Source organism: Leuresthes tenuis, unplaced genomic scaffold, assembly GCF_036924035.1.
Source record: "Leuresthes tenuis unplaced genomic scaffold, fLeuTen1.0.hap1 SCAF_12, whole genome shotgun sequence".
NCBI lineage: Eukaryota > Metazoa > Chordata > Actinopteri > Atheriniformes > Atherinopsidae > Leuresthes > Leuresthes tenuis.
The window spans coordinates 17,409,452-17,436,179 of record NW_027325366.1 but is presented as its reverse complement, the minus strand read 5'-3'; the positions used below and the strand labels follow the sequence as shown (position 1 = coordinate 17,436,179).

Below are 26,728 nucleotides of genomic sequence, written 5' to 3'. Positions count from 1 at the left end.
AGCGATTGTGCTGAAATGGTGCAGCGTTTCAAAGCATTTGAGACAATTAAATATGGCGACATTTGCTGGCCAACCTTCACCGTAGCATTTTAAAGGGCCAGGTGTCATAAAACAGTAAGGCATTGTTATGCATCACAATAAAGGTTCTGTGTGCATCTCGAGATATTTTACAATTTTTCTAATGATGTTAATGATATACTTGTGTTATATTGTGATTGTGCCATCATAAGATGCTGCATGTTAACAGAAATATGCTTTGGCCAGGTTGATAGAAACACAAAAATAGATATACAAAGACAAAAAAAAAAGGGAAATGCTTGTGCAATGTAATGCTGGTGAAGCTGTGAAGGGCATTGTGGGGGTTAAAACACTTTTATCTAAGAACTAGATCATTTCAGCTGAGTTCGGCTTCAGTCTGTTATTCTCCTTTGTTACTACCTCTCCAGCTTTGGAGAAGACTGTTTCACATGGTAGCTGGCAATGACCAGATCTTGTTCTTACAGGGCCTTGCCTCCAATCCCTCTATCTCTCCTGTCTTCACTCTCAAACACACACTTATTACTAATGTTCCCACATTCACTTTATGTTAATTTGCATTAATATTTCACTTTATGTGTACTCAAAATGAATAGGTTGCATGAATATGTGTGTGTTTGTAAGTACGCATAACAACATGTACAGTGTTTCCATGTCGATGTGCCACTGTGAGTGTACTTCATGCCAGTTTTCTAAACTTATGCTTATTCTTATGCTTATGCTTATGTTTACAAGCATTTTCAGAGTTTGATAACCCGCCCTGTATTCAGTCACGTCGCCAGTGTGCGTGTGACGTAATGAAGCTTCATTGGGGAAGTCGAGCGATGGTGAAGGAGGCATCAAAACATCCTTGCTTCTGCTTTGAAAGATTGATGTTGTGTTGAGCCGTCTGCTTCGAGCATAACATCACTAGTCTACACGTTAATGCATCCTCGCAACCGTGAAAAGCATGTATGAGTGGATGAATGAATGAATGAATGTGTGTCTTTACTCAGTGATTTCTGTCTCTGCTGTCTCTCTGTCTCATACTCATCAGGTCTGCTTTTTAGGCATCTATTCTGAAGTTGAACATTTTTTCTTTTCTTTACTTTGTGTATCGTCTTTAATTCCAGTTTTGGCTGTAAAATGGCTTTTTTTTTTGTCACAATAGGCAGTATGGGTAAGCTGCACCTACTTATATACACAGTATACATTTCAATGGGTCTGCAGATAGAAAGGCACAAACTTAGGAAAGGTTATGCTGACCTCTAAGGTCACAAAACCACTGCTTCATTTCCACGAGAAAATAAACATTTGCGTGAACTACAATATATTACAACAGTCTGGGGGAACTTATTACAGAACATGATGATTTATATGCAATCATGTCATCATTTTTAACTTAACACGTCCACGTCCTATAATTCGGATATCCTTTGAGCATTTTTTTAAAATCAATTCAAACATTTATCAGTTTTCATTGTTTTGTTTAGTTTTCTCTGGCTCTCACCTTGCCAATCTTTAAGTTAAGTGATGAACCCTGGCTCTCTTTCAACTTTTGTTTCGGTATCTCACTATGGGACACACCCCTACACGCTGTGCTCAGAAGGTCCTTTACATCATGTCAGTCCTGACTGGCAGATAGAAGTGACATCTGCTCCCCAGAGGAGGCACTTCCTCCTTCTAGGGAGCCTGATGTGACCTTCTCTCTTTATTCTAGGTAAGCACACCTCTCCCTCGCTCCAGGCAAGGAGGGTGGTCTGGTGAGATACCTCACTCATGTTCCAGAGAACCGGGGTTAGTCTATTAACCTATGTTTTCTTTCAACATTTATTTAGGTATCTCATTATGGATTGCAGAGACTTCCTTATTACCAGACAAGGTCTCCTCAAAGACTGTCCCACATCACCATTTCTTAAAAAACAAACAGACATGGAGCCTGCGCTCAGTACAGTGTGAGACAGCGTAGACACAGTAACATCCATTCTGTAGAAGCTGCTCAAAGTGTCAGGCATTGCCCAGCTGGCAGCCACACATGTCTTCCACAGAGATGCCTTGGAATAGTGCCCACGATGAGGCATCGGTGAACATGCAAGCCAGTGGGAGGTTACTCTCACTGTGATGGCCTCCACAATCCAGTGTGACAATTGTTGCTTTGTGAGAGATTTCCCCAATTGTGGTGAAGACCATGACAAAACAGCTGCCCTGATTTCCTGACTCCAGCTGTTCTATCAACATGAATGTGCAACGCCTGCACCAGACAGAGCGTTTTTAGACATTCATCCTCCTGTGAGGAGTAGGGTGGTGGGTAGAGAAAAACTTTGATCAGTCTTGAGCTGGAGAGTCTTTTATGGCACTGGTGTTTGGGACTCGGCTGTGGCTCCACAGAGCTCTCTGCAGGGTTTGCTCTTCCTCCTCTGCTTACACAACCTCTGCATGTCTTTTCGGAGGCCTTGAACATGCCCTCATGGACTCGGACAGGAACAGAAAATATCTCGAAGGGGGGGAGCGCAGGTGTCTGGCTGATCATGTTCTCTCTCCCTGGTGACGGTGTCCTCGATAGAACGTCTCTTCTTCCTGGCGCCCACAGTGACAGGAGGTTTTGGCGTCGGGGCGAACGGTTTCTGAGCCCACGCACCTTTGAAAACTGAGGTTTTCAGTGACATATATAGCCAACATAGCCATGGCCTTGTAGCCTTTCTCAAGGCTTTGGATGGAAGTTTGAATGGAAAGGTGGGGCCTGATGAAGTCACGGTGGACTTCTGTTTTGGGGGTGGGTGAGATGCCAGAAGAGGTTCGACAGGAAGCAGGCGTGAGAAACCTCTTCCCTCCATATCGGCCCAGTCCAACGCCGGCCCTCCCTGGACAGTGTTTTTGGTGCTCAGGACCAAATTGCTTCCTCCAGACATTCAGGGAAGACCAGTAGCAGCTGTCTGATAGAAGATTTTGCTTTAGGGAGCCTTTTCCCCTCATGGTGGTCTCCCCAAGAGCTTAAGGCCACTCGAAGCTCAGCTTTGCAGCTGCCCTTCTACAAACTTCATGTAGGTCCATTGTCGCAGGCAGGTTTGGAGAGCCGCTGCACATGTCACCTGTATGACAAAAGGTTTGTCCTCCTCGTCTTCTTCAGACCTGAAGCTCCTCGGATGTTAACGCGTCCTGGGTGTGTTACAGCCCTAAACACACTGTCCTGGGTATCTGCTGCATTTTGTATTTTGCTGCAGCACGGGCACGCTTTCGTTGGCTGCTTGTCCTTTTCCACGGTGATGGAAGGTTCAAGCTCTGTGGTTCTTTTTGTTCCAATGAAAGGTCGAAGCGGTGACAGGCTAGTATGGTGGCCAGCTATAGCAGCTGCTGTTTGGTGACAGCCCAGCTACTGAGACTGAGAATGGCTGTGCAGCTCCAGGTAGTGTTCGGTGAGCGAGGAGCCACGACTGCCATCTGAGAGACTGCTTCTGGGAGACAGAAGATGCTTTTACTGAAGAGAGAAGACCACAGGCTCTTATGATAGAGAGAGGTCCCTCCCCTTGGGAGCAGATGTCACTTATGTCTGCCAGTAAGAACTGGCTTTATATAAAGGAGCTTCTGGGAAAGGGGACATAGGGGCGTGTCCCATAGTGAAATACCGAAACGAATATAGAAAGAGAACCAGCACACTATCTCCAGCAGCGTCTGTGATGATCATGTTGGTGGGGATGCTTTTTGCAAACATGGCCGACAGCGACTCTTAGCGGCCGGAGGAGGCGTTGCTTCCACCGGAGGTATTACGTCTGAATGTGTCAGAGGGAATCAGGGCGAGTCTTGACTGCAGGCATCGTCGATGCGACCAGGATGCGCATCAGTATGACAAGAAGCCTTCGCTTTTCTCTCAACGGTATGAGAAATTTATATTCTAACGTGTCTCTCATTAGATGTCATTTCATGGGTTTGTTGAGGGCATTTGCTCTCAGTTTTTTTATTGATGCTGTCATAAAGCGGCGGCACCAGCTCTCAGCGGGACCAGAATGAGATATGTTTACTGCCATAGCGACATGTTAAATGTCGATGTTTAGTTTTTATTCATGGTGTGTCTGAATTGTGTTAAACGAAGTGTTCATCCTGTAGCAGCAGCACCATGCAGCAGCCTCAGTGAATGAGCATCAGCAGGTCATGACGCAATATTTGTTATTGTCCGTGAATAAACACACTCAAGTATAATTGCAATATCATTAGCTAGTGCTGCCATGAATAGATGTACACTGGAAGCTTTGGCATCTGTTCATGTCCACGTAGTCCTGTGAAACAGACAAAATCTCATCCAGTTTGTTGTTACAGGTTTATCGGAAAGTGTTGATCAGTGGTTGCAAAGAAAGTGCTTTTTCCTCCCCTACATTTTATGTCGGATATGGTGCTTTATGATGCAACGAGTCACGCGATCACAGGCCCTCCTGATATTTCTTTTAGATCTCAAATAATTTAATTCGATCTGCTGACTGTTGTCACTCTTTTCATAACAGAGGATTGAGCTTTATTTTGATTCACTTCATGAAAGGAAGAAAGCATTTAACTTATAAATCATTCCATCCTCCCTCTGGTGTTAGTAAAACCCAAAATGTTCCTCCTGATAACTTAGAATCCACTTAAAAATAACAATATTTAACAATGATTCATCATCACCAGAGGTTTCTTTATAATACTCAGTTCTCTGCAGAGTTGCTCCTCTGTGCACTTCCTCTCTGCTTTGGTGTGTGTGGACAAATGTTCTTCACTTGAGAGTAGAGTCTTCAACATATCCTCAAACTCCTCATTTTATGGCTCAGTCTTGGTGGATAACGAAAGACACTCCGACACCAAGTGGACAATTCTACATTGGATTCAAAGGATAGCTAGTCCTGCACACGTCAGCATCGGACTGAATCTAAATCACTCGATTGAAATTAATTGGAACATCAGACTTGCATGCGTGACACAGGAAAGGGAGTTTGCAGGAGCTGAAAAGGAAGAAGACTGATGACCTAGCAGAGGAGAGAGATTTAAAGGGATGTGGAGGAGGTCTGAGAAAGAGGAGCTGCAGTGCAGCCGATGCTGACAGCATCTGCAAGAGGGCAGCTGTGGGCCTGCACCCCAACAAAATGGGTCAGTTTTGTCTCCAGACTGCCCCAGAGGACAAGTCCACCTAAATCTCTGTCCTATCCAGCACTAGAAAACATGCAGTTGGTGTGTTTGTCGACTTGTCCAAAGCGTAGTAGTGTAAATCCATGGCTGTAAATTGTGAGATGGTAACATTCCTTTGGCTGTTGTTTTCTGTTGGGTGATGTTATTATTAATGTGAATATCAATGTACATTACATGATATTTTATCTAACCCCAGCCGTTTACAGGCGAGAGTGCAGTAGAAAAGTAAGGAACTGTGAGTGGCAGGGAAGGAGAAAAAAGCCATGACTGTGGAAAAAGATGCGAAGGATGAGTTTTTAACTTGCAATCTCTTGCACAACGGCGTTCAGAGTGTCACAAAGGTCTGTGCATTTCAATAGCAAGACATGGAAACTTGGCGTCATCACAGAACATGTGTAGCAACATAGAATGCAAACCTACTTTTAATATAAAAATAAAAATTCAAGTAATGTCTTTGTAGGGAACAGATTAAGGAAAGCAGTAATTGAATGATTCTACTATTAAAGCAGCTGGAGAGCTAGAGAAAGTACCAGCAGATATAAAGCTGAAAGAATGATGCCCTTAAACATCAGTCAATATCAGCTGTAAGCTGAGAAAATAAGTCAGTTATCAAAATGATAGGTCATTAATAAAAATTATTTTTAATGACTGACTTGTTGATTAATTCATATTTCAGATGAAAATACCAAAACCTCTCCAGATAGCTTCAGGTTTTAGACGTTTAGTTGGATAGAACAAGCATTTTAAAAAGGTTTGGGCAATTATGAATGTTGATCTTTTTCTGTTTTGTTACAATTATAGACTCACAGAGGAGTTTAATGGATAACGAAAATGTTAGTTTGGTGTCAGCTCAAAAGCAGAAATTTTATACTTTATACTGAGTAAAACTGCAGAGATGTGCGGAAAGATAAAGATTAGTGCTGAACAGAAGAAGAGTGTCATTCATCATTTCTGATCATCAGTCTGCAAATGGGGACGTTTCATCGCTACTTAAGTTTTGCCTCCCCTCCAGCAGGCTGCATGTAGCTGATGACTGTCCACCAGATGAAATGAAGATGATCCAGTCCTCCCTGTGGATTTACATTAGATCCACAGTGGGTTTCCTATAGAGCTTCCCACGGTGCCCCAGGCAGTGGAGATTACAGTGTGTTAAAAGACGTCTCCCACTGACAATGACTCTCACACAGCCTAATGAGGCAGAGCATCCATGCTGTAATTGTCATCAGTTTAAGCCTCACATGAAGGTGCCAAGGCAGACACTAAACTGGCAAAGGGGCATCACGCTCGCTGGATTGTGTGTGAATGTGTGAGTGTACGGTTGTGACTTGGATGTTTTATGTGTGACGCTGGGAGACGGCGTTTTCATTTGCACGTGCTGGAGTGACGTCAGAACAGATTCACGAGTAAAAATAGAACTTCATTGCAGGGGTCCTCACACATGAATGCACAAATCTGACATGCCACAGGAAGTGGAAACGTATACCTTTCAGCACAAATAGGAGCAGGCCACTTGCTGTGTTCTTTTCTCTCCCGAACATGTCAAATTTCTTCATGCGTTACTGTCGTTTATTCTTCTTGGCCCCTTATAACACACTGTGCTTTTGGTCCGTATAATATGTTTCTGTTAAGTTGCCATCTACAGGAGTTTGCTTTGTTGTTCATACTGGTTGTTTAACATGTGATCATTTACATTTGCTCTTCATACGTGCTTTACTCAGCATACAGAAGACCTCACAGGTGCATGTTTTATTTCAAGGTCTTTCGTTTCCTCTTTGAAAACTTTTCTTCACTTTGTTTGCCGAAACTGCAGAAAAATGAGCTCACGGGGAGTGTGACTGAGAGGGAATCAGAGGGGAAAGAGAAATCAAGGAGAGGAAAACTCAGCTCAGTAGAGCTGAAACAAGTCAATTTATCAGCTATAAATGAGTCCATTCTTAAAAAATCTGCATGCAATTTTTCAAACTACATTTCCCAGTTGTAATTCTGGCTATGTACTGATTTACTACTTTTCCTGAGCCTCTAAAGTGAATATTCTGGTTTTGGAAGCACCTGGCACCGTGAAGACAGTCGGCTCTTAACTCATCTTTTTTTTTTTTTTTTTTACATTAATCTTTTAATTGGAAAATTATCAGCTGCTTCATAAATTGCAGCGATAACATCTCTGAAATGGCCAAATGTGTGATAAACGCGAGGGCCCAGCAGTGCTTTCATCTCTTGCCTCTGGCTGTTAGTGTGAAGAAGATTAAGACAAAGGAGGCTGAGGAGCACAGAGACGTCACAACAAGAGCTTGTAAATGTTTCGGAGCAGCCAAGTCTCCTTTTATGGCACACTTGGCGCGACTTCAGTTTCCTGCTCCCTACGAGCTACCTTATGTGCTGCAGCTTTTGCATTTTCAGCCCCGGATTAGCTTAGAGTTACTCCACAAGTATTCACTGCAGTTTCTGAATTAATATTGATATCGAGGTGATGGTTATTTTGATGTTAAAATATGGTATAAGTCAGAGCAAATTGCCAAATCAATCAGGTCTCTGAGAGAATCAGCGCTGCTGATTGAGGTTCTTCCAGGCCTCTCATCAAGTTTAGTTTAATCAAACATTTCTGTGTTGTGAAATAATGGCTAATCTTCCACCTTTTGACAGTGAGATTATGTAAAGTTTTCTTTAATGTCTGGATAACTTTGTCTGTTCCTCTCTTATGTTTGTCTTGTAGATTTTATTTCTCTTTTTTTACGCTCCTTATCTGTGCCTTTGAGCTTCATTGCTCTCACTTGAGGGAAAATTAATTTGTTTCACCAGGGACACTTAAAGTACGAGGAGACTGAAGAAGTAGATTCAGTTTGATGCAGTGTGTGCAGCGTTTCATATCCTACAGCTGTGCGAAAAGTCTCACATCTGGCTCTTTGAGATTTATCTCTCTGCATATATTAGCACTTTCAGAATTCAAGAAATAATTGAAGCCAAGAACTCTCAAATGTTGCTCAACTCAGGTTGAAGCATCACAGAAACATTACTTATTTGCTGCAGCCTTTATGAGACACTGTTCAAATAATTTTTTTAAGCTCAAGTGCCATCTTGATGAAAGGATAACATTAGTATCAAAGTCTAATTTTCCTTTTATCTTTTTTTTCCAGGTTTCTCACTGACAAGCGCCTGACCGCTCAAATCAACTCGCAAAGAAAACCCCACATACACATATCTGAGAAGACGACGTGACAGACCAGTTTCCATTTTGCATCATCCAGACATTATCCTGTTCTTGAGGCCCCTTTATTTTCTACAATCCATCCTCAGCCCTGCCGAGAGCCCACCATGTCCGGGAAGGAGCGCAGCCCCCGCCATCGGCCATGGTCGGTCTATCGGGCCAACACCTTTGATCTTTCAGCTGAAATGATGGGGCTTGCTCTTTCAGGTAGCTAAGTAACTAGTGCCATGGTAACCTTGTTTACTTCATGGATGATGAAATTGCAGGGTTTAAGAAAAAAGCTTCAGCTCAATTTTTTTTTCTGTCCAACAGGCAACAGTCAAGATCCAGATGAGCCGGTGCTGGAGTTTAGCGTGGGTAAGTCCAGAAACTTCCCAAATACAATGATGCACATTCCAAACGGATCAGACCCTTTGTCTTTTTTCTAAAGATCAACACATTTTTGAAAGGTCTCTGTTGGTTTTGGATCTTTCGTTGTGTTTGTCAGTAGTAAGCAGAACATACAACACATACCTTATTCCTTAAAGCTGCACTAATCAGTTTAAGGAATAAGGAAAATTACAGCGTGAATGAAGGTGTCCTTGTCCCCTGCATCGTTACTCACTGGTTTTTGGATTACTGTTCTGAAAGCCTTGAGTTTGGCCATCACCACATTTAGTTTTTGGACACTTATATGGCACCTTTTGAACCTACAGAAGTGATTTACCTGTTTCTCATTCACATTTTTTACACAGGCTCCCCCACAGCACCCTCCATAATGTTTGGGACAAAGTCACATTTTTCTTTGAGTTACCCCTCTGCTCATCAGTGTAAAATTATAAATAAAACAATTTAGAACAGTGCACAGCCCAGACTTGAATTTAAAGTTATTTTCATACTTTTCAGACATTTTTTATGCATAAAAATAATTTCCGGGCACCATGATGTTTGGGACAATTGGCTTTCCAGGTGTTAGTGATTACTCAAATGCGTTAATTGCTTCATTAGTGCAGGAATAACAAAGCTAGGCTTGCTTCTACAATTTGGAGTCCGTAGTTACCATTGTTCCTCATGTTGAGCAATGGTAACTACTGACCCACTTAATCTGATTCAGGGTTGTGGGGGGGCCTGGAGCCTGTCCCAGCTGTCTTTAGGTGAGAAATAGAGTACACAGGGCCATACAGAGACAAACAACCATGCACTCTCACACTCACTCCTATGGTCTATTTAGAGACACAAATGAACCTAATGTGCGTGTCTTTGGACTGGGTGAGGAAACCAGAATACCTCACTTACAGGTAAAGCGACCCATACGCAGGGAGTGTAAATGGATCCCAGGAAACTTCTTGCTGTGAGGCGATGGCGCTAACCACCACAGTGCAGCCCTCAATGAAAGTCAAGGAAAGTCAAGGGCTATTATGAGCTTGAAAAACAAATAGAGACATCGGTCAAACCTTAGGATTACCAAAATCAACTGTCTGGAGTATCATTAAGAAGAAAGAATGCACTGGTGAACACTGTAATCGCAAAGAGACTGGTAGGCCAAGGAAGACCTTCACTGCTGATGACAGAAGAATTTTGTTAAAGAAAAATCCTCAAACGCCTCTCCAACAGATCAGTCACAGTCTTCAGGAGGTAGATGTGTCTTTGTCAGAAACCACTATCCATTGAAGACTTCATGAACAGACATACAGAGGCTACACTGCCAGACGCAAACCACTAGTTAGCCTCAAAAACAGGATGACCAGATTACAGTTTATGAAAAAGTACTTAAAGGAGCCTGCAGAATTCTGGTGTTATGGACAGACAAGACCGAGATTAAACAGTATCAGAGTCATGGCAACAAGAAAATGTGGAGATGAAAAGGAACTGCCCAAGATCCAAAGTACCAGCTGATCTGTTAAACATGACGGTGGGATTGTTGTGCCTTGGGCATATATGGCTGTTGATGGCAGATGCACAATGACTTCTGAGGTGTATAGAAACATCTGCTTAAGCATGTCTTAATTGTTAGACTTAGAATTTTACACTGAAGAGTTGAGGGATAACGAAAAGAAAATGTGACCTTGTCCCAAACATTATGGAGGGTGCTGTATATTTATCCTTTATCCTTTACAATTTCGAGATAAAACCTCTCACCCCTCATGCTTTATTTTGACCAACAGAGAACTGGTCTGATGTTCATTTAGGCATTAGTTGTGTTCATTAACCACAGAATCATAGCAAAACAACACATTTCAACTTCAGCACCACTTTCTCACTACACTCTTGTAGGTTTCAGTAACACACCTACAAACTGATTTCAACTCAGTTTTGCTTTTTTGTTGTCATGGCAGCAACAAAAATCCGGTTCGTATCCAACTGGCATTTGGTTCTCAATAGGAACTTGAAATTTTAGGCTATGAACCAACGTTTTTCTTGATGAAATACCACAGCTGTGTTTATGTGGTTGAAAAGCCCCTACAATGGTAGTCCTTTACAGAACCCATCTGCATGGGCTCCACTTCTATGACTCTGTGACTACATCCATCTTTCATATGCAGTCTATAGTTGCAGGACGTTTTAATTTGAAAATCTATTCAAACAATAAAAGTGAGGCACACCACAGACAACCGCAAATGAATATTTTAGGAAGCCAAATGAAACAACCAAATCAAATGTTCAGCATTAGGTGTGGAAATCAGATCAGTGGTGTTTATGTCGGCAGACGCTGTAGTTGGGACTTAGCACTAAACCACAACTAAATAACACACGATTACTTTTACATTACCAAAACTTGCATTATACAATAAAATACCTGGGGTTAAAATAGAGAATAATATGACCGTCTCTTTCGACATTTAGCCATCAGATATAGGGCCAAACAGCTATAAGAGGAGTGAATGTTAAACTTGTTGCATTTGGGCAACTTAAACAGAATTTAAATGTTTCTTTGTCAATGAGCTGTCTCTCGGACTTGTTCCACTGCCCGAACTGTCCCGGGATTGCTTCTTAAGGAATTTTTTTTTTTCAGACACTAGTGGCCTTTAGTACTGCTGCTGTACACGGGACGCCTGCCCAACCAGTTGTGCTATAAAGTACCCTGGAGCTCACAATTTTGACTTTGTCAGCCTATTCTTGTGGTAATTTTGTATACTAGATACCATGAGCAGAAGAAGCAGGTTTTTGTAAACTTCATTTTGTTTGTATAGCGCTGTAGTTTGTCATAGGCCTAATTTACACATTTATTTACCTGAATTAGGAAAAGATCTAGAGTTTCATTCAAGCGAAAGGCATGAAGAGAACATTTTAACTGGAAAAAAAAATTGTATTACTTTGAAATGACTCGGCTGTGTTTCTCCTTAAATCCATATGATATATGGAAACTACAGACACATGACATTTGTTGTTACTCATGGGCTCAGATGTTGATACCATAATCTGTGGAAAACCCATGTTTAATTTTTATCCACTGTTCAAAGTAAGAGTTACATAACAGTTACTGCGTATTCCGCACTAACAACTCAGAAAAACTGTATGACATTCCACCCATGGCCAAGGATTACCAACCTTCCCACCATTAAATCCAACAGTTTTTAATCTCTTGTGTTTATATGGCTCTACAGCCTGCAGTGAGCTGGTTACACCGTCTCTGGACCGTAAGCCATCTAGCTTTGTGGCAGTCAGCTGCACCACTCCCCCCCAGGCCTTCTGGACCAAACACGCCCAGACTGAAATCATAGAGGTATACAAACATTGTTTGCCCTTGCTTCGTCCTTGCTGTCAGGAGACTTCAACAACCCTTTCACCTTCCTCTCTTTCACTGTCTTTCTTCAGGGCACCAGTAATCCTATCTTTCTGAGCAGTATAGCGTTCTTTCAGGACTCTCTCATCACTCAGCAGACTCAGGTCAAACTTTCTGTCTATGATGTGAAGGACCGCACACAGGGCACGGTAAGCTGCAAGCTAAGATGAATTTCTTACTAAATCACTTTGCACTCATAAACAACACCCTTCACGGTCTAATCTTGCTCATCCCTTGTGTGCGACAGATGTACATGCTTGGTTCCTCCATGTTTTCTGTGAAGGAGCTGCTGCAGGACAAACACCACAGGTTGCACCTGACTCTCAGGTAACAGCAGCAATAACACAGCAACAACAAAAGGATCAGTGAGCTGAATGCCAAAACTGAGCGCAGGGATGTGATTTGATGTCACTGTATGTCAGGTCAACGGAGAACGAGCGCGTGGGCAACATCACTGTCATCGCCTGGCAAATAGAGGAGAAGCGTGAGCAGAGGGCACCGGTTGCAAGATTACAGAGGGGAGATACTGTGAATGGAAGGGTGAGTGATAGAAGAACATCTCTTTCTTATCAAAAATAAATGTTTTCAACATTTTCAACAAAAACAGAAGACAGAACTTTTGATCTGTTCTGTGTTATACTACATGAAATGTCCTCCTTAGGACTGTTGATGGACAAAACAAGCTTCAATGGAGTTGAATGAATTAGAAATATAAGTCAAACATACCTATTTTTTTACTTGGCTGGATTGATTTAGTCAATATTTCTTGGAGATCAATAAATAGAGAAGTTGAAAAGATGAAAGTAGGGTACAATTCTTCTTTGCAGACATCTTTGAAATCTTCTTTTGATTGTTTGTCAGATGGTTCTCCCCGTTGATGAAAGCTTAACTGGATCCATGCACATTAAGTCCAAGTCTTCATCGTTATGTAAAGATCCACTGCTGAAAGCAGGTGAGTGTATTTCTGTGTACACTGGATGGTTTCTCTCAGAGATGTGAGAGAATTCAGGTTACAGGTCACATCTGGATGGTTTGGTGCCTCAATGGCGGTTGATCACTGCCATTTTTCCCTCCTTTATGTTTCAGTGTTCGGAGGTGTCATGTCACGGACGTACCGTTTTCCCACTACGGACGGTAATCACCTGCGGATCCTGGAGCAGATGGCAGAAAGTGTGCTCTCACTGCATATTCCTCGACAGTTTGTCAAGCTTCTGCTGGAGGAGGATGCTGTCAGGTATAGTTTAGAAATTCTGAGTACACTTTTTTGTGTTAATGGATGTGACACAATTTTAAATCGATATCTGTGCTGCCTTTTTTGATTGCCTAAATCAGGCTGTGGCGTGATATCGATACATGACTCAGAAGGAATTGCTTGTAAAATTGAAACAATGTGGCGTTTAGTTTGTCCAGTCTTGAGTAATTTAGGTTAGTCTCAGCAATTTGAGATCGCTAGCTTAGACTGAAGTCCATCAGGGGCAACGAAGCACCATCTCCCAGTGCAAAACAAACTTAATTTAAGCACAAATGACACTATGACAGAAGTCCAGAGCAAACTAGCGCCAACATTTGTTTGGTTTTGAGGATCAAAACTGACCTGTTGCTGTAAAGTTGTCTATAATCTACCTACAGTAACAGAGTAACTTCAGTGACCTAATCTGAGTCTGCACAGTACACTGTCATTTTTGACAGTGCCTTGCTCTGCCTATGACCTATGACCTATGACCTATGAAGCAACAGAATGCAGACTGCAGTTCAAATAATGGCCACCAGGGGTATTGATAACAGTGATTTTCCAAAAGCTCCTAAGAGATGCTTTAAACAGAGGCTGTACATGTACCCACAGTAGCTGAAGGGCTTTGAAGCATTTTTGTTCCCAACCTTATAGTTATTGTTAACCCTTATGGGAAAGATATGTTTGCTTGCTGTTTAGGCTGTTTAGACCTTGAATCTATTCCTAGTTTGATCAGTCTTGGTGCGTTGTTGAGTGGGCAGGAGAGCTGACATTGGGGAAGATGCCACAAAAGAGACCTCTGTGTTACACACTGTGTGATAAAGATGGACATAGCAGCTTGATGTCACCCTTTGATAGTGATATTTATGTCTCAGAGATCTTGCCAGACTCTCGAATACTTGTCATAGCATCTGTTTAAAGGTGAACCACAAAGTTCCAATGAGCAGCTGCACTGCGGCGTGCTCTCTGTGTGAGAAGGCTTTTAGACGTGACTAAAGACTTTCCCGTGTCACAGGTTGTGAATGGTGATTTGTCAAACAGAAAAGGTTTTTTTAACATGTCCTTTTGAATGTTTTGGTTCTCAAAAGTGTGATATTCCTAAATATATATGATATGATATCACCATATGGTTAAAGAAACATTACTTGGTGCTGTTATTTTGTTGTGGTTGCTTGTCATGTTTGTAATTTGAGAAGTTCTAACAGCCCCATTGTTTGTATTCAGTGAAAGTCTGTAACTGAACTAGCTGCACAAAACATAAGCTGTGAGATTGTCCCGATTGTAACTGCATGTGTGTGTGTGTGCGATGCACAGGGTGTGTGAGCTGGAGGAACTGGGTGAGCTGTCTCCATGCTGGGAGAACCTCAGGAGGCAGATCATCACTCACTACCAGACCATCATCCTCACGTACCAAGAGACCATAAGTGACCTGCACGAATACAAAGGTTAGAACCCCAAACACATTACTGTTAGACAACACTTTTACATGTTAAAATTAGCAACAGGTGTTTTAGCTAAAGGTTGATAAGTGTGGGGATGATTAGTACGATGCATAGACAATGCAACCAGAGGACAGCAATTGCAGTGGGCCTCAAGGTACCAAGGGGCCCCATAAAACATCCAATAGACTTACTGCAGGGTCTAGATAACTGTGTTTTTTAAATGCATTACACTGGCGACAGTGGCCCTGTTTGAATCATATCAAATGAGAGAGAGAAGCATACGGGGAATTTTTATGCCATGTTAGTGTAATGCTTAAACACATCACAAAACATGGATACCACGCTAAATGCATCACAGAATCTACAATAATCCACAGCTGTTGATCAAGCTCTCAACCCCTCGAGAAATTTTAGGAAGATTAATTACAATTGTGAACCATCTGGCAGGACTGTAATCTTGCATTTTGTGGCCACTCAGACAGATTGGTCGAGTCTGGCTGAATTAAGACTGAGACAAAAGAATAATACAAGCAGATCTTAGATAAATCTTAGTCTAAATCTGAAGCAATATCTCCTCACTGAGGGCCTTCAAGCGGAAGGCATTTAAGCATGAAGTGTCCTGGTGGGTTTTTGTCTGTGTAATATCTGAGTAAAAATCGGGATGAGGTTTGATCACGCCATGAGATCTGAACTTTTTTTATAAGCTCTCAAATTTTGTTTTTATATATGAAGTGTGATGGCTTGTTCTCATTTACTGTCAAAAAAGGTCACATGATGATGTTTTATACACTCTGACTCCTCAAACCTTGATCCAACAAACACCAGCGAGGGGCTCCTCTGAGACTGCGTTCAGACTGCAGGCCTTTATGCTGCCTGAGCATCTGAAATAACTGATGCAGCAGAAGTCAAATCTTATCTGGTGGCTGTTTTCTCAGTTCATTATGTAATTAAGAAATGACAAATAACTGGACGTGTGGATGTCAAGTTGAGATCTGGAAGATAACTTTGCGAGAACTGCTCAGAGGATTACTAAAAGCAAATCAAAGCCTAGGAACACTTAGCAGACCCTGGTGACATGGTGCACTGTGATGTTATTGCACGTTCATCCTTGGAGCAGATGTGTCTGGTTGTAAAATGTTATGACTGAACATTCTGCCCCTGTTTGGCCTCCTATGACTGAGGTTATAGAATATTTGTTTTTTCTTTAGTTTCTTAAAGGGGAACTCCGGTATTTTTAAAACTAGACCTTATTTCCTGCATGAAATACGTTCCTCTTCTCACCGAGAGCAGTTTGGTGAAAGTCGGCGTCCTTCAGAAGATATTTAGATTCCTTGACATCCACATAACAGAGTGGCTTAGACAATGCAGCCTCTAAATAATGCATTATCTGTCTTTATTTCACCAGTACTTTAAGACAAATTAATGAATGAACGTGTACTATTGTACTGTTAGTTCATAGCTGGAATGTTGTTTCTATTGGCGGCTATCGGGGGGCTTATAGAGGGCTTTCTACACACTCGTCTACTGGGATGAGCTGCAACACAGCTCATTCACTCCAGTAAGGACGTCCATCGTACTCAAAGTTGTTGTCCACGTCGTCAAAATCTGATAAATATCCTGCCATGTTGCAAAAAATGATCAGTAGCAAACTACGTGTGAAGTTAGCCGACTGTCACAGAGCACGGAGTAAATAAGGTCTAGGTTTAAAAATACCAGAGTTCCCCTTTAATGTTTAAAAAAATTGGGATTTTTTTTTATCGTTTCTGTACATGATATCTATACATACAAGATGTTTCGTGTACAGCGTGTGTGAGCATTGTTGTTTTATTCTGACTGACCTGACATGCTTCCTCTCATGCGTCCAGAACCCTTTTGGAAAAAGGATTATGAATCTCAATTTCTGTTGCGTAAAAATGATATCAACTTGTCTAGTTTCTATATGGAAATATTGATATGTACTTTTTATCCTTCTTTTTTGTTACCAGGCCCTTCATTCAAATCCAGCACCTTGAAAGCTGAGAGGAAGTTGGAGTTCATTCCCACTAACCTGCATATCCAGAGGATGAGAGTACAGGGAGAATCTGGTTATGGTACTTATAAGTGAACATATGTTTATGGTGTTCCTGTGTCTATTCAGTGATGCAGCTTATCCAGTATCCACCCCATCCACTTTATTATTTTTCTGTGACCTAGACCGGACGTACGATGTTGTGACCATTGGCGCTCCTGCAGCACATCATCAAGGCTTTAAAGGCTGCGGCCTCAGAAAACTGCTACACAAGCTCGAAGAAGCCAGGAAACAGTGAGTGCAATTAAAACTCGCTGAGCTCTTATGCTGCGAGCTTCATGGTAGCGTTTGATATGATGTTGTTAGTCAAACCTTTTTATATGATTTTATTTTTCTTCTCTTTCTCAATCAGCACTTATGAGGAGGAGAGGTAAGAAATTGTGAAGTCAACAGCAAGTTTTTTCTTGCACGATTTTCGCAGTTTCAAGTATGTACACCAGATTTGTTCCTCTATTTACTTTCTTTAACATCTTATTTTCATCACACTCCCAAAGTTCTACTGGTCCTGGTTCTAAAGGAATGGCCTACCAGCCTCAGGATGTCATGAAAGCAAAGGAGCTGATTGGTCAAATTAACACTTTGAAGACACAGGTGTGTTATTACGCTGAACGTCTGTCCCGGGCTGCCAAGGAACGTTCGGCCAACGCTCTGGAAAGAACTCTGGCCATTTTAACAGAGAAGGTAAGACACTGCTTGGAGGAACTGGAGGGATAGTTTCATAGTTCCCTATTTCCTCACGCCTAGTCCCTCAGCTTTCAACACAGCTCTTTTTGGCTGAATGGAAATTATCAATTTTTGCGAAATAAACACATTTTTGGATGTTAAAACAGAATATTTGTGTGTTTTGAAAAAAAATGCAAATTGATGATATCTATACTTATAAGGATTTTGGAAATTTGTTCCAAATATCTGAAACTGAAAATAGTGCTTTTCCCCCTTATGTTTGATGTCAGTGTTTGTGGACTTAAACAATATTACTTTGCTCCATGACCTCATTCCCTCAGTACAGCTTTCAGTTGAACATATTTTCACTCTTTTCCTCCTGCAGACCCGTCAGTTGGTGACCGTGTGCGACTCCAAGCTCCTGTCCTCTGCCATCGTTGCCCTGGCAGCCGCCCGCCCAGTGTTCTCCCAGCAAAGCACCCCTTCGCCGTCCTCCTCCTCCCTCTCACCCTCCTCTCGCTCTCCATCCCGCTCCCCCTCTCGACACCCCGCCTCCCCTTCCCGTGCTGCCACCTCACCCTCCCGGCATGCAGCTCCTCCAGAGGGCGGCGAAGGCATTAAAAACAAGCGTGCCTCCATGCACACAGATTTAAACGAGGAGGAGTGGGTAAGAGGAGAGGAGACCATCTGTCTCTTTCTGTGCAATTTGGCTTATATTGTGTTCGTCTGTGACGTGTGTGTGTGCGTGTGTTTGTGCAGGAGAAGGTTTGGCTAAATGTTGATAAAAGCCTGGAGTGCGTGATCCAGAGAGTGGACCGGCTGCTGCAGCGAGACAAACTCCAGAGCGACAGCAGCTCTGAGGATGTCTTCCTGCTCGCCGATGAGGAGCCAAGTAACACTAAGAAAGGTATATATATATATTTGTCTATATGAAAATCCTAGTCTTGTCACGATTGATATCACCTCGACGTAAGATTAGAGAGATAACAGGACTGTATTGTTACCAGAAAGCTTTTTGGAAAAGAAAGTTTTGAGCTTAAAAAACAAAGGATTTCGAATCTTTTCTATCCTCACATCCTCCGTGACATCATCAGTTATCATCATCACCATTCCCTCAGTCTTGGTCTTGTTTATCACATCTGAAGTGTTCTCTGTTATCATCATGTCAAGCGCTTCAGTGTTTATGAATGTTAAGAATCTCTCTGACTTATCAGCAGAAGGGGAATTATTTAAATATAGTCTAAATATACTCTACCTTTTCCTTATTTGTAGCGAGCAGCTCAGAGGTCGAAAAGACATCTCCGGGTGAGAACAAAGTTTCCTTCAAGGAAACTTTTCCTCTATTTTTCAATGTTATCAGATACATATGAGAGATGCAGGGAGAAAGTCAGCATTTGTTTTTAATCTAATTTCCTTGGAACGTAGTAAGAATATATATGTTTTTTAACTGTTTCAAACATCTACCTAATTTGGAAAATTGAAATAGATTGCAATAAACATGCCATGTTTTTCAGACAGTTAACTTATTTATGTTCATTATTTGCAGACACTGTCTGTGTGTTTAGCCTACCTTTACGCTCTAACAGGATAAGCATGAATCGATTTTTTTTTTCAGACAGTTCGATACAAATTATATTTCAGGTTGTTTCAAAGCCATTTTTCAGGTTTTAAAGCCAAAATTTCAAATTGGTGTCTTCGCTTTTAGAATAAGCTACGTGTTTCAGCGTTTCGATTTCTGGTGGAAATATCCTCTTCTTCTATTCAAAGGTGAATGGAGCGATGCTCTGTATCCTCTCCTGACCACCCTGACAGACTGTGTGTCTCTGATGAGTGACAAAGCAAAGAAATCCATGGTGTTTCTGCTGATGCAGGACAGCGCACCCACCATCGCCATGAGCCTCACGCTGCAGTATCGCCGTGATGTTGTCTTCTGCCAGACGGTGTGTCAGCTTCTTCCACCACCTCCTCTATTAATATAGTTTAAATCCACACTCAAACAGCACATTTGGGGTATTTGTCATCATAAAGCTGGAGTGTACTGATGAGAGTCTCTTTGCAGCTGACGGCTCTGATCTGCGGCTTCGTTCTCAAGCTGAGGAACTGTGTTTGTGATTCAGGCTTCCTCAGACAGCTGCACACTATTGGCTTGCTGGTTCAGTATGAGAGCCTGCTCAGCACTTATGGTAAATTGTATGAGGACGCGTGTAAGCGTCCTTTTTAGGGAGATGAATTTCTTACATTTTACACATAGACAAACATGCAACGTCTAAACGTGATAGCATTTGGACTGATCACTTGTACAGTAGTTGTATATATCCAGTAAACTTTTAATTAAACATTTTAGGATGTGCATTTCTCACAAAAAACAAAATACTTTTCCTTAAATCAGTCCAACTCATTTAGCAAAGAAAGAACAGAGGGAGCCAAAAAAAAAAGGTTATTGTCATTCTTTTGGGATTTCTTTGCAATGACTTCCTGTTCCTTCCAGGGGAGGAGTTGGCCATGCTGGAGGATATGAGTGTGGGCGTGATGGACCTGAGAAATGTCACCTTTAAGGTTACCCAGGCAACCTCGGGCTTCAGCCCGGACATGCTGCCGGTGATCACGGGGAACAGGAACGGCTTTAACGTCAGGGTTCCGATGCCTGGAGCAATGTTTGACACGCTTCCTAGAGAGATCCAGAACGGGATGCTGCTTCGAGTGCAGCCCGTTCTCTTCAGCGTGGGGATCAATGAACAGCAGACGCTGGCCGAGAAGTGAGTGACTGAGACTGGAGGATGTGAAAAACTGAGAACTGCAGACTGTAAGAAATGGAGAAGAAAGATGGTTACTCCAGGCACTAATCGTTGGTTGGCTAGGTCAATTTTATTAAAATGAAGACTGTTATCAATCTATCAGTTGCAAATTCCACAAAAGCTGTCGTGTTTTGATAACGTTACACATATGTCCCAATAGCAGCTCCGACTTGTGTTTTTGCGTTCTATTTTCTAGTTTTTAATTAGTAAGGGCATACATCTCTTAAAATGACCCACATATGAATTCAAACCAAAATTAGAGCTATTAAATACATTTTGCGTCATATTTTTGGGCATAAAAAACCCCCACTGGAATTAAGGCTTTAGTTTTAAGTTTCATGCTTTGAATTCCATTGATCTGTGTATATGTTATCCCTCTAATTAATAATCAATGCAAAAACAAAGTAAAACTGTTATTTAACTATCATTAATAATGATAATAAATAACTAAGCATTGTGATTCATTTCTTAACTAAACACTAGAAGAAAAAAAACCCAAAAAACTTGCATAGCCATAATGCAACATTATGCAACTGTTTGACGAGCAAAGTGTTATTGATTATCTATGTCGTGTTTTACATGAATAAATCCTCCCCCAACAGAAAAATAAGAAAACTACAAGGACAAACATTTGAAATCTACAGTATATTGAATTAATTAATTATTCCCTTAGGGAAATTATATTGTTGCAGTGTGGTAAATGTTTGACAGAAAAAAATCCACTATTAAGAACATACTTTTAAATTAAGTAAATAAACAGATAAATGAATAATCCATCCATCCATCCATCATCTGCCGCTTATCCGGGGGTCGGGTCGCGGGGGCAGCAGCTTGAGCAGAGAAACCCAGACGTCTCTGTCCCCGGCCACTTCCTCCAGCTCTTCCGGGGGGACCCCGAGGCGTTCCCAGGCCAGCCGAGAGACATAGTCTCTCCAGCGTGTCCTGGGTCTTCCCCGGGGTCTCCTCCCAGTGGGACGTGCCCGGAACACCTCCCCAGGGAGGCGCCCAGGGGGCATCCTAACCAGATGCCCGAGCCACCTCATCTGACTCCTCTCAATGCGGAGGAGCAGCGGTTCTACTCCGAGCCCCTCCCGGATGACTGAGCTTCTCACCCTATCTCTAAGGGAGAGCCCAGACACCCTGCGGAGGAAACCCATTTCGGCCGCTTGTATTCGCGATCTTGTTCTTTCGGTCACTACCCACAACTCGTGACCATAGGTGAGGATGGGAACGTAGATTGACCAGTAAGTAGAGAGCTTCGCCTTCTGGCTCAGCTCCCTCTTCACAACGACGGGTCGGTGCAGAGCCCGCAACACTGCAGACGCCGCACCGATCCGCCCGTCAATCTCCCGCTCCATTCGTCCCTCACTCGTGAACAAGACCCCGAGATACTTGAACTCCTCCACTTGGGGAAGGATCTCATTCCCGATCCGGAGAGAGATTATTATCTAAATGAATAATCATATAGATAAATAAATAGATAAGAACAAGACGAGCAAATAGTCACTATGTAAGGCTATTGCTGTTGGCAGGATCACCTTGGATACCGGTCCTTATAGCAGCGTAGCTGAAGAAGCCTCTGGTCGAAGACACTGCATTGTTTAATCACTTAGTTGTTTAGTGGGTGTGCAGTGTTGTCCATTACATTCAACATCTTATCCATCATTCATCTTTAGGGGCTCCAGTGCAATTCTCAGAGCAGATCCACCCTTCTTCATCAGTTTGTTCAGTTTTTGAGAGCAACTCACTCTGACGCCGCTGCCCCAGCAGATGTTTAGTATGGAGCAACCACACAGTTAAGTGGCACTGGCTTAAAATTTAAAAAAAAAATACATGTGTGCAGGTTCGGAGACACGTCATTGCAAGATGTCATCAACATAGAGAGCATGACTCGTCTCAGCTCGTACTATGACCAGTTTAAAGAGGTCCTTCCAGAAGACTGTGAGTATTGCGCACACTGAAAATCTTTTATCAGAAACTCTGTATTTTTCATCCTCAAATTTCCCCTTCCTCATCATTCCTCCTCCGATATCTCCTTAGGCCTCCCTCGTTCCCGCAGCTCAGCTAGCCTGCCCGAGCTGCTCAAACTGCTGAGCCAGAATGTGAACGCCAAGAAAAGCAAGAACGTGGAGATCCTGTGGCAAGCAGCTGAGGTAGATTCTCTACGTCAGCCACAAAAATTATAGAACCTGTCTTTCTTTTCTTTTTTCCACTAATCTCCTCTCCCAAACCTTAAAGACATGTCGACGCCTGAATGGAATGCGTTTCACCAGCTGTAAGAGCGCCAAGGACCGCACGGCCATGTCTCTGACCCTGGAACAGTGTCAGATCCTGCAGCAGGAGCACGCCCTGGCCCCACAGGTCTTCTACCAGGCCTTGGACTGTATGCGCAGGTCAGTCACATCACTGAAAGCTCATGAGGACAGAGCTCATTATACTGTTGCCATAATGTAGTGAAAATGCCTCACCTCTGTATCTCCACAGTGAGGGCTGCAGGAGGGAGAACACCATGAAGAATGTGGGATGTCGTAAATACGCCTTTAACTCTCTCCAGCTCAAAGCCTTCCCCAAACAATATCGCCCACCAGAGGGAACATATGGGAAAGTTGAGACCTAAGTGGACTCTACTGTCTAGTAGAAACCAAAAGACTGAAAAGGGAAAATGATGACAACACCAACAAAAAGAAAAATACTAACACAAACTGGAACAGCAGCCCTTTGTTTCGTGCTTAGTCACTGTTGATTGATGTCCAAGTGCCAGTGCTACTGTAGATTGTTTTATAGCAGTTTCCCGTCCCCTCTCGGTAGTACTAGAATCACCCACTTTTCACCGCCACTTCACAGCCAAAATCAATGAAGATATGGCTTTCCGTGTCACATTGTAGGCTGTGTGCAAACAGTGTTAAAGCTGCGCCAGTTGTAGCATCAGGAAGTGTGCAGCCACTCTGGATTTCAGTCATTTGAACTCAACTCGTGTCCTAGAAGAAACGTGCAGATGTCTCGGCTTTAAGAGATAGCGTGGCACACTTAGTACATGTATTAGTGTAAAAAAGTTTATTTTATTTAATGTTATCACTTTATCAGTTATAGGAAGAGGCCAAGTCTATTTTTTTTTTACTCTCAACCAATCTGATGCAGTGAAAAACTTAGAAAGCCTTATAAAGCTAATTTTTCTGTGTTTATCGAGTCAAAACTTCTGTTACTGTGAATACTTAAGCGAGTAAAAGATAACCTGATTTTCAAAAGGCATTAAGTTGAGGATGATCGATTTTTTTTTTTTTTTTTAGCTTTTTTTTTCAGGCTAAATGCTTTCTTGTTTTCATCTTTAACCGTGTCAAAATAACAGAAGCAGAACCAGTGCTTTTGCATTTCTGTATAATCTATACTCATAAACAACGCCTTTAAGCACATATCCCCTTTTTGTATTTTAGCCTTTGTCAGTTCTTCTTTAGAAGTCTTTAGAAGATGTGTTTGAGCTATCTTTTGAAGCCTGACTACAAAACCCTTCAGTTTGCACCTTTAAGGTTGTCTGTTGTGGATTGTGAGCTGTGTAAGGGACCGTTTTCCTGTTGCAGATTCTTCCTTTAATCACTTTTTCTGGTGTTTAATTGAACCCATTGACTCTGCCAGTGGAATGTTGTTTTTGCCACTGGCGGCAACACAAGCCCAATGCGGAATCAATTCACCTCCTTGCTTAACATTTGGGGAACAACCGCATCAGGTGTCTTGAGATGTTTCTCTGTAAATTTCTGAAGCTGAATTCTTTTTTTTTTTTTTCTTTTTTTTTTCTGTTGCCTCCTCCATGATGATTTGCCTTTGTTGCAATCCAAAGGGCATTTCTTTTCTGAAAGTCTTCTCGGCATTCAGACCTAAACTTGTCCACTGTTGCTGTTAACTTCCTTTCATAGTCTTTCCCTTTGTGGGCATCAGTTGTTGTTTTTTGAAAGTTGGCATGCAAAAGACAGAGTTTAAGGAGTTTGAAGCGTTGGGAGTATTTGTAAAGCTTTGTCATTTGCATCACATGTTCTTATCGAACGGTAACACTAACAAGCCACATCCCTGACTAGCTCTCTAAGGTCTGACCTTTTTTTTTTTTTTAAGAGCTGAAATCTCTCCCAAACTTTTGCATTACCTTTTTTTCCTCCCATTCTAAACCATTTTTTTTCATCTTTAACTTTATGCTTTGGGACTTTCATTTGTTCTTACTCAACCATTTACAGTAACCAAATTTTTGACTCAGGGTGCCCGAGCTTTTATCAGTCAATCGCAGTCAAACCACAGTGGCACAGTGACGGTCAACTGCTTAGTTTTGTTTGGTTCCCAACTCTTTAAGAAAAGTTTCATGAAAAAAAATTAATAAGTCAAAGAAACCTGCAGCAAAACAACAGAAAGACTGCAGAAGTCAGAAAGTTTTTTTGGTCTTCTCGATGTGTTTGTCCACAGTTGTCATTGGAAACATAAGAAATAACGGCAGCTTTGCACATTAAGGCAACACTGAGTTACAGTTAATAGAGTGAAGATGAATCAAGACAAAACTTCATCTAAATTGTCAAACATGGAGCAAAGCAGCACTTTCGTTTGGAGCTGCCTACATGTTGAACATTGCCATTTGTTGATTTATATTCTCGCCACGGGCGACACACAGCAGATAATCAGCTTAGCCAAAGCAAATGTTACCTGTTGGAGACTTTTTTTCTCTGGACCTAAACTGCACTACAGGATGACTGATGTTAGAATCAAAGAATTTATTTGGTTTATTTTAGTGCTCCATCTCACCTTCTACTCATATTTCTCCAGTAAACCTACATCACTCTGTACAACAAGCACAGCTCTTTACACTATGTATCTGACACTCTTGTCTGACATCTATGTAACTGTCTTATCTGGTGTAATGTCTTATGGTACACTGAAGGCATCAGTGAGGAGCTGGTTCACATAGCTAAAGATATTTAGGACATTTCTGGAGCATTGTACGCAGCACTAAATTTGTGTGATACCCATTCAGACTTTGTTTTTTATTCATTGTGTGTGTGCATTCTCAGTTTTGCAGGATAAGTTGAATATATGTAGAACTTTTGATTCAAATCAGAATAAAATGTCATTAAATTTAATATGCATGAAAATTAAGAAGAAAAAAAACCCCATAAAACCTGCTTACTACTATTGCAGTTGTTTTGCGGTTCAGATTGCCCATGAGCACCTGAGAAAGGTTGATAGACTGAATTGAAATAACGCTTATTACATTATTGAACCAGCTGTATCTGTTCATCAGCTCCAGTGTACCTTAATATTTAAAGAGATGAGGGATTTTGTTTTGAGAAATCTGCTGAGAGTTCTTTATGTCGATATGGCTGGTGCTGCCAGAGGTTGTTATATAGTTTCATCCATTATCATTAGGTAAGTTATGACCTTGTTTCGATCAGTTGTTGAGCAGGGTGCTTTAGCCACAGATGAATGGACTGAACCTGAAGTATAAATAAAGGCTTGTGGATGCTGTTTACCCTCTTGAGTGCCCCATGCACTAAAAAGTGTTTTGTTCAATGCCACTTGATATTTAATTGCACTGTTATTGTACATTCAGAGTGGAATTCACTGGAAGACTTATTTTTGTTGTTGTTTGTTTCTCTGATCTCAGCCTAAAATGTAGCCAACAGAATATTCAGCCCCACAGTTCAGTTCTGACACCTCCCTGGAAATACTCTCAAATAAAAAGTGTTTGTAGCAAAACCTTACACTCAAGGAGCAAAACACCAGCTTAGATCGGCACCTTTTTTTTGCAAACCACACTGTGATTTGCAGTTTCAAAGCACTGGCCTTCAACTGACTATGACTGTGAACAAGTGGTTCAACGTAACCACCAGGTATTCAGACACGTAGGGCCTTAATTGTAATCACACTGATTAGTTATAACTAATTATAAAGGAACAGGTGAATTAGCATGTGTTCAATATAAATTAAAGGCATCAGAAGGACAGTAAGATATATTATTGGACACAGGAACCTTTAATGTACTAGGACAACATAGGGTTACATTACCCTTAGTGCTCTTATTTATTATCCTGCATGGACCAGATGCAATGCATTTTTGTCTATTAATATCTACTGATCGTCTATGATCTAATGGTTGGTTTCATCAACGTTCACAGTTTTTAGTCCAATATCTTCAAATACACACACCCTGATTGAACCCATCTCAGAGTTTTTTCAGCTTGACAATGAAGGTTAAGAATCTCCAGCACCATGTCCAGCTATTCCTCAAGAATGGATCCGACATTCAAGAAGGTTCTTCCCATGCTGTCTTGATACTGAGAATATAGTCTGCAACATTGACAAAGTCCTATGGCCAGATCACAGAAATGAAGGGGAAGAGATCCATCCATCTATTTTCTATACCCGCT

General features: G+C 41.8%; 2 protein-coding genes across 2 annotated transcripts in view; one reads left to right on the top strand and one right to left on the bottom strand.

The window, feature by feature from the left end:
- coa5 (cytochrome C oxidase assembly factor 5) overlaps positions 1–26,728 on the bottom strand; it is a 186,872-nt gene that overhangs the window by 146,579 nt on the left and 13,565 nt on the right. The gene's annotated exons all lie outside the window — the stretch shown is intronic.
- inpp4aa (inositol polyphosphate-4-phosphatase type I Aa) lies at positions 3,801–25,334 on the top strand. Its single transcript, XM_072396729.1, has 24 exons — positions 3,801–3,886; positions 8,298–8,575; positions 8,681–8,725; positions 11,953–12,071; positions 12,164–12,280; positions 12,379–12,458; positions 12,554–12,671; positions 12,993–13,083; positions 13,218–13,365; positions 14,677–14,807; positions 16,790–16,894; positions 16,998–17,106; positions 17,225–17,242; positions 17,367–17,553; positions 17,921–18,202; positions 18,295–18,442; positions 18,808–18,840; positions 19,303–19,475; positions 19,595–19,718; positions 20,024–20,291; positions 22,174–22,271; positions 22,371–22,483; positions 22,569–22,723; positions 22,815–25,334. The coding sequence occupies exons 2-24, from the start codon at positions 8,476–8,478 to the stop codon at positions 22,945–22,947; spliced, it is 2,895 nt and encodes a 964-aa protein (XP_072252830.1). The 5' UTR covers positions 3,801–3,886; positions 8,298–8,475; the 3' UTR covers positions 22,948–25,334.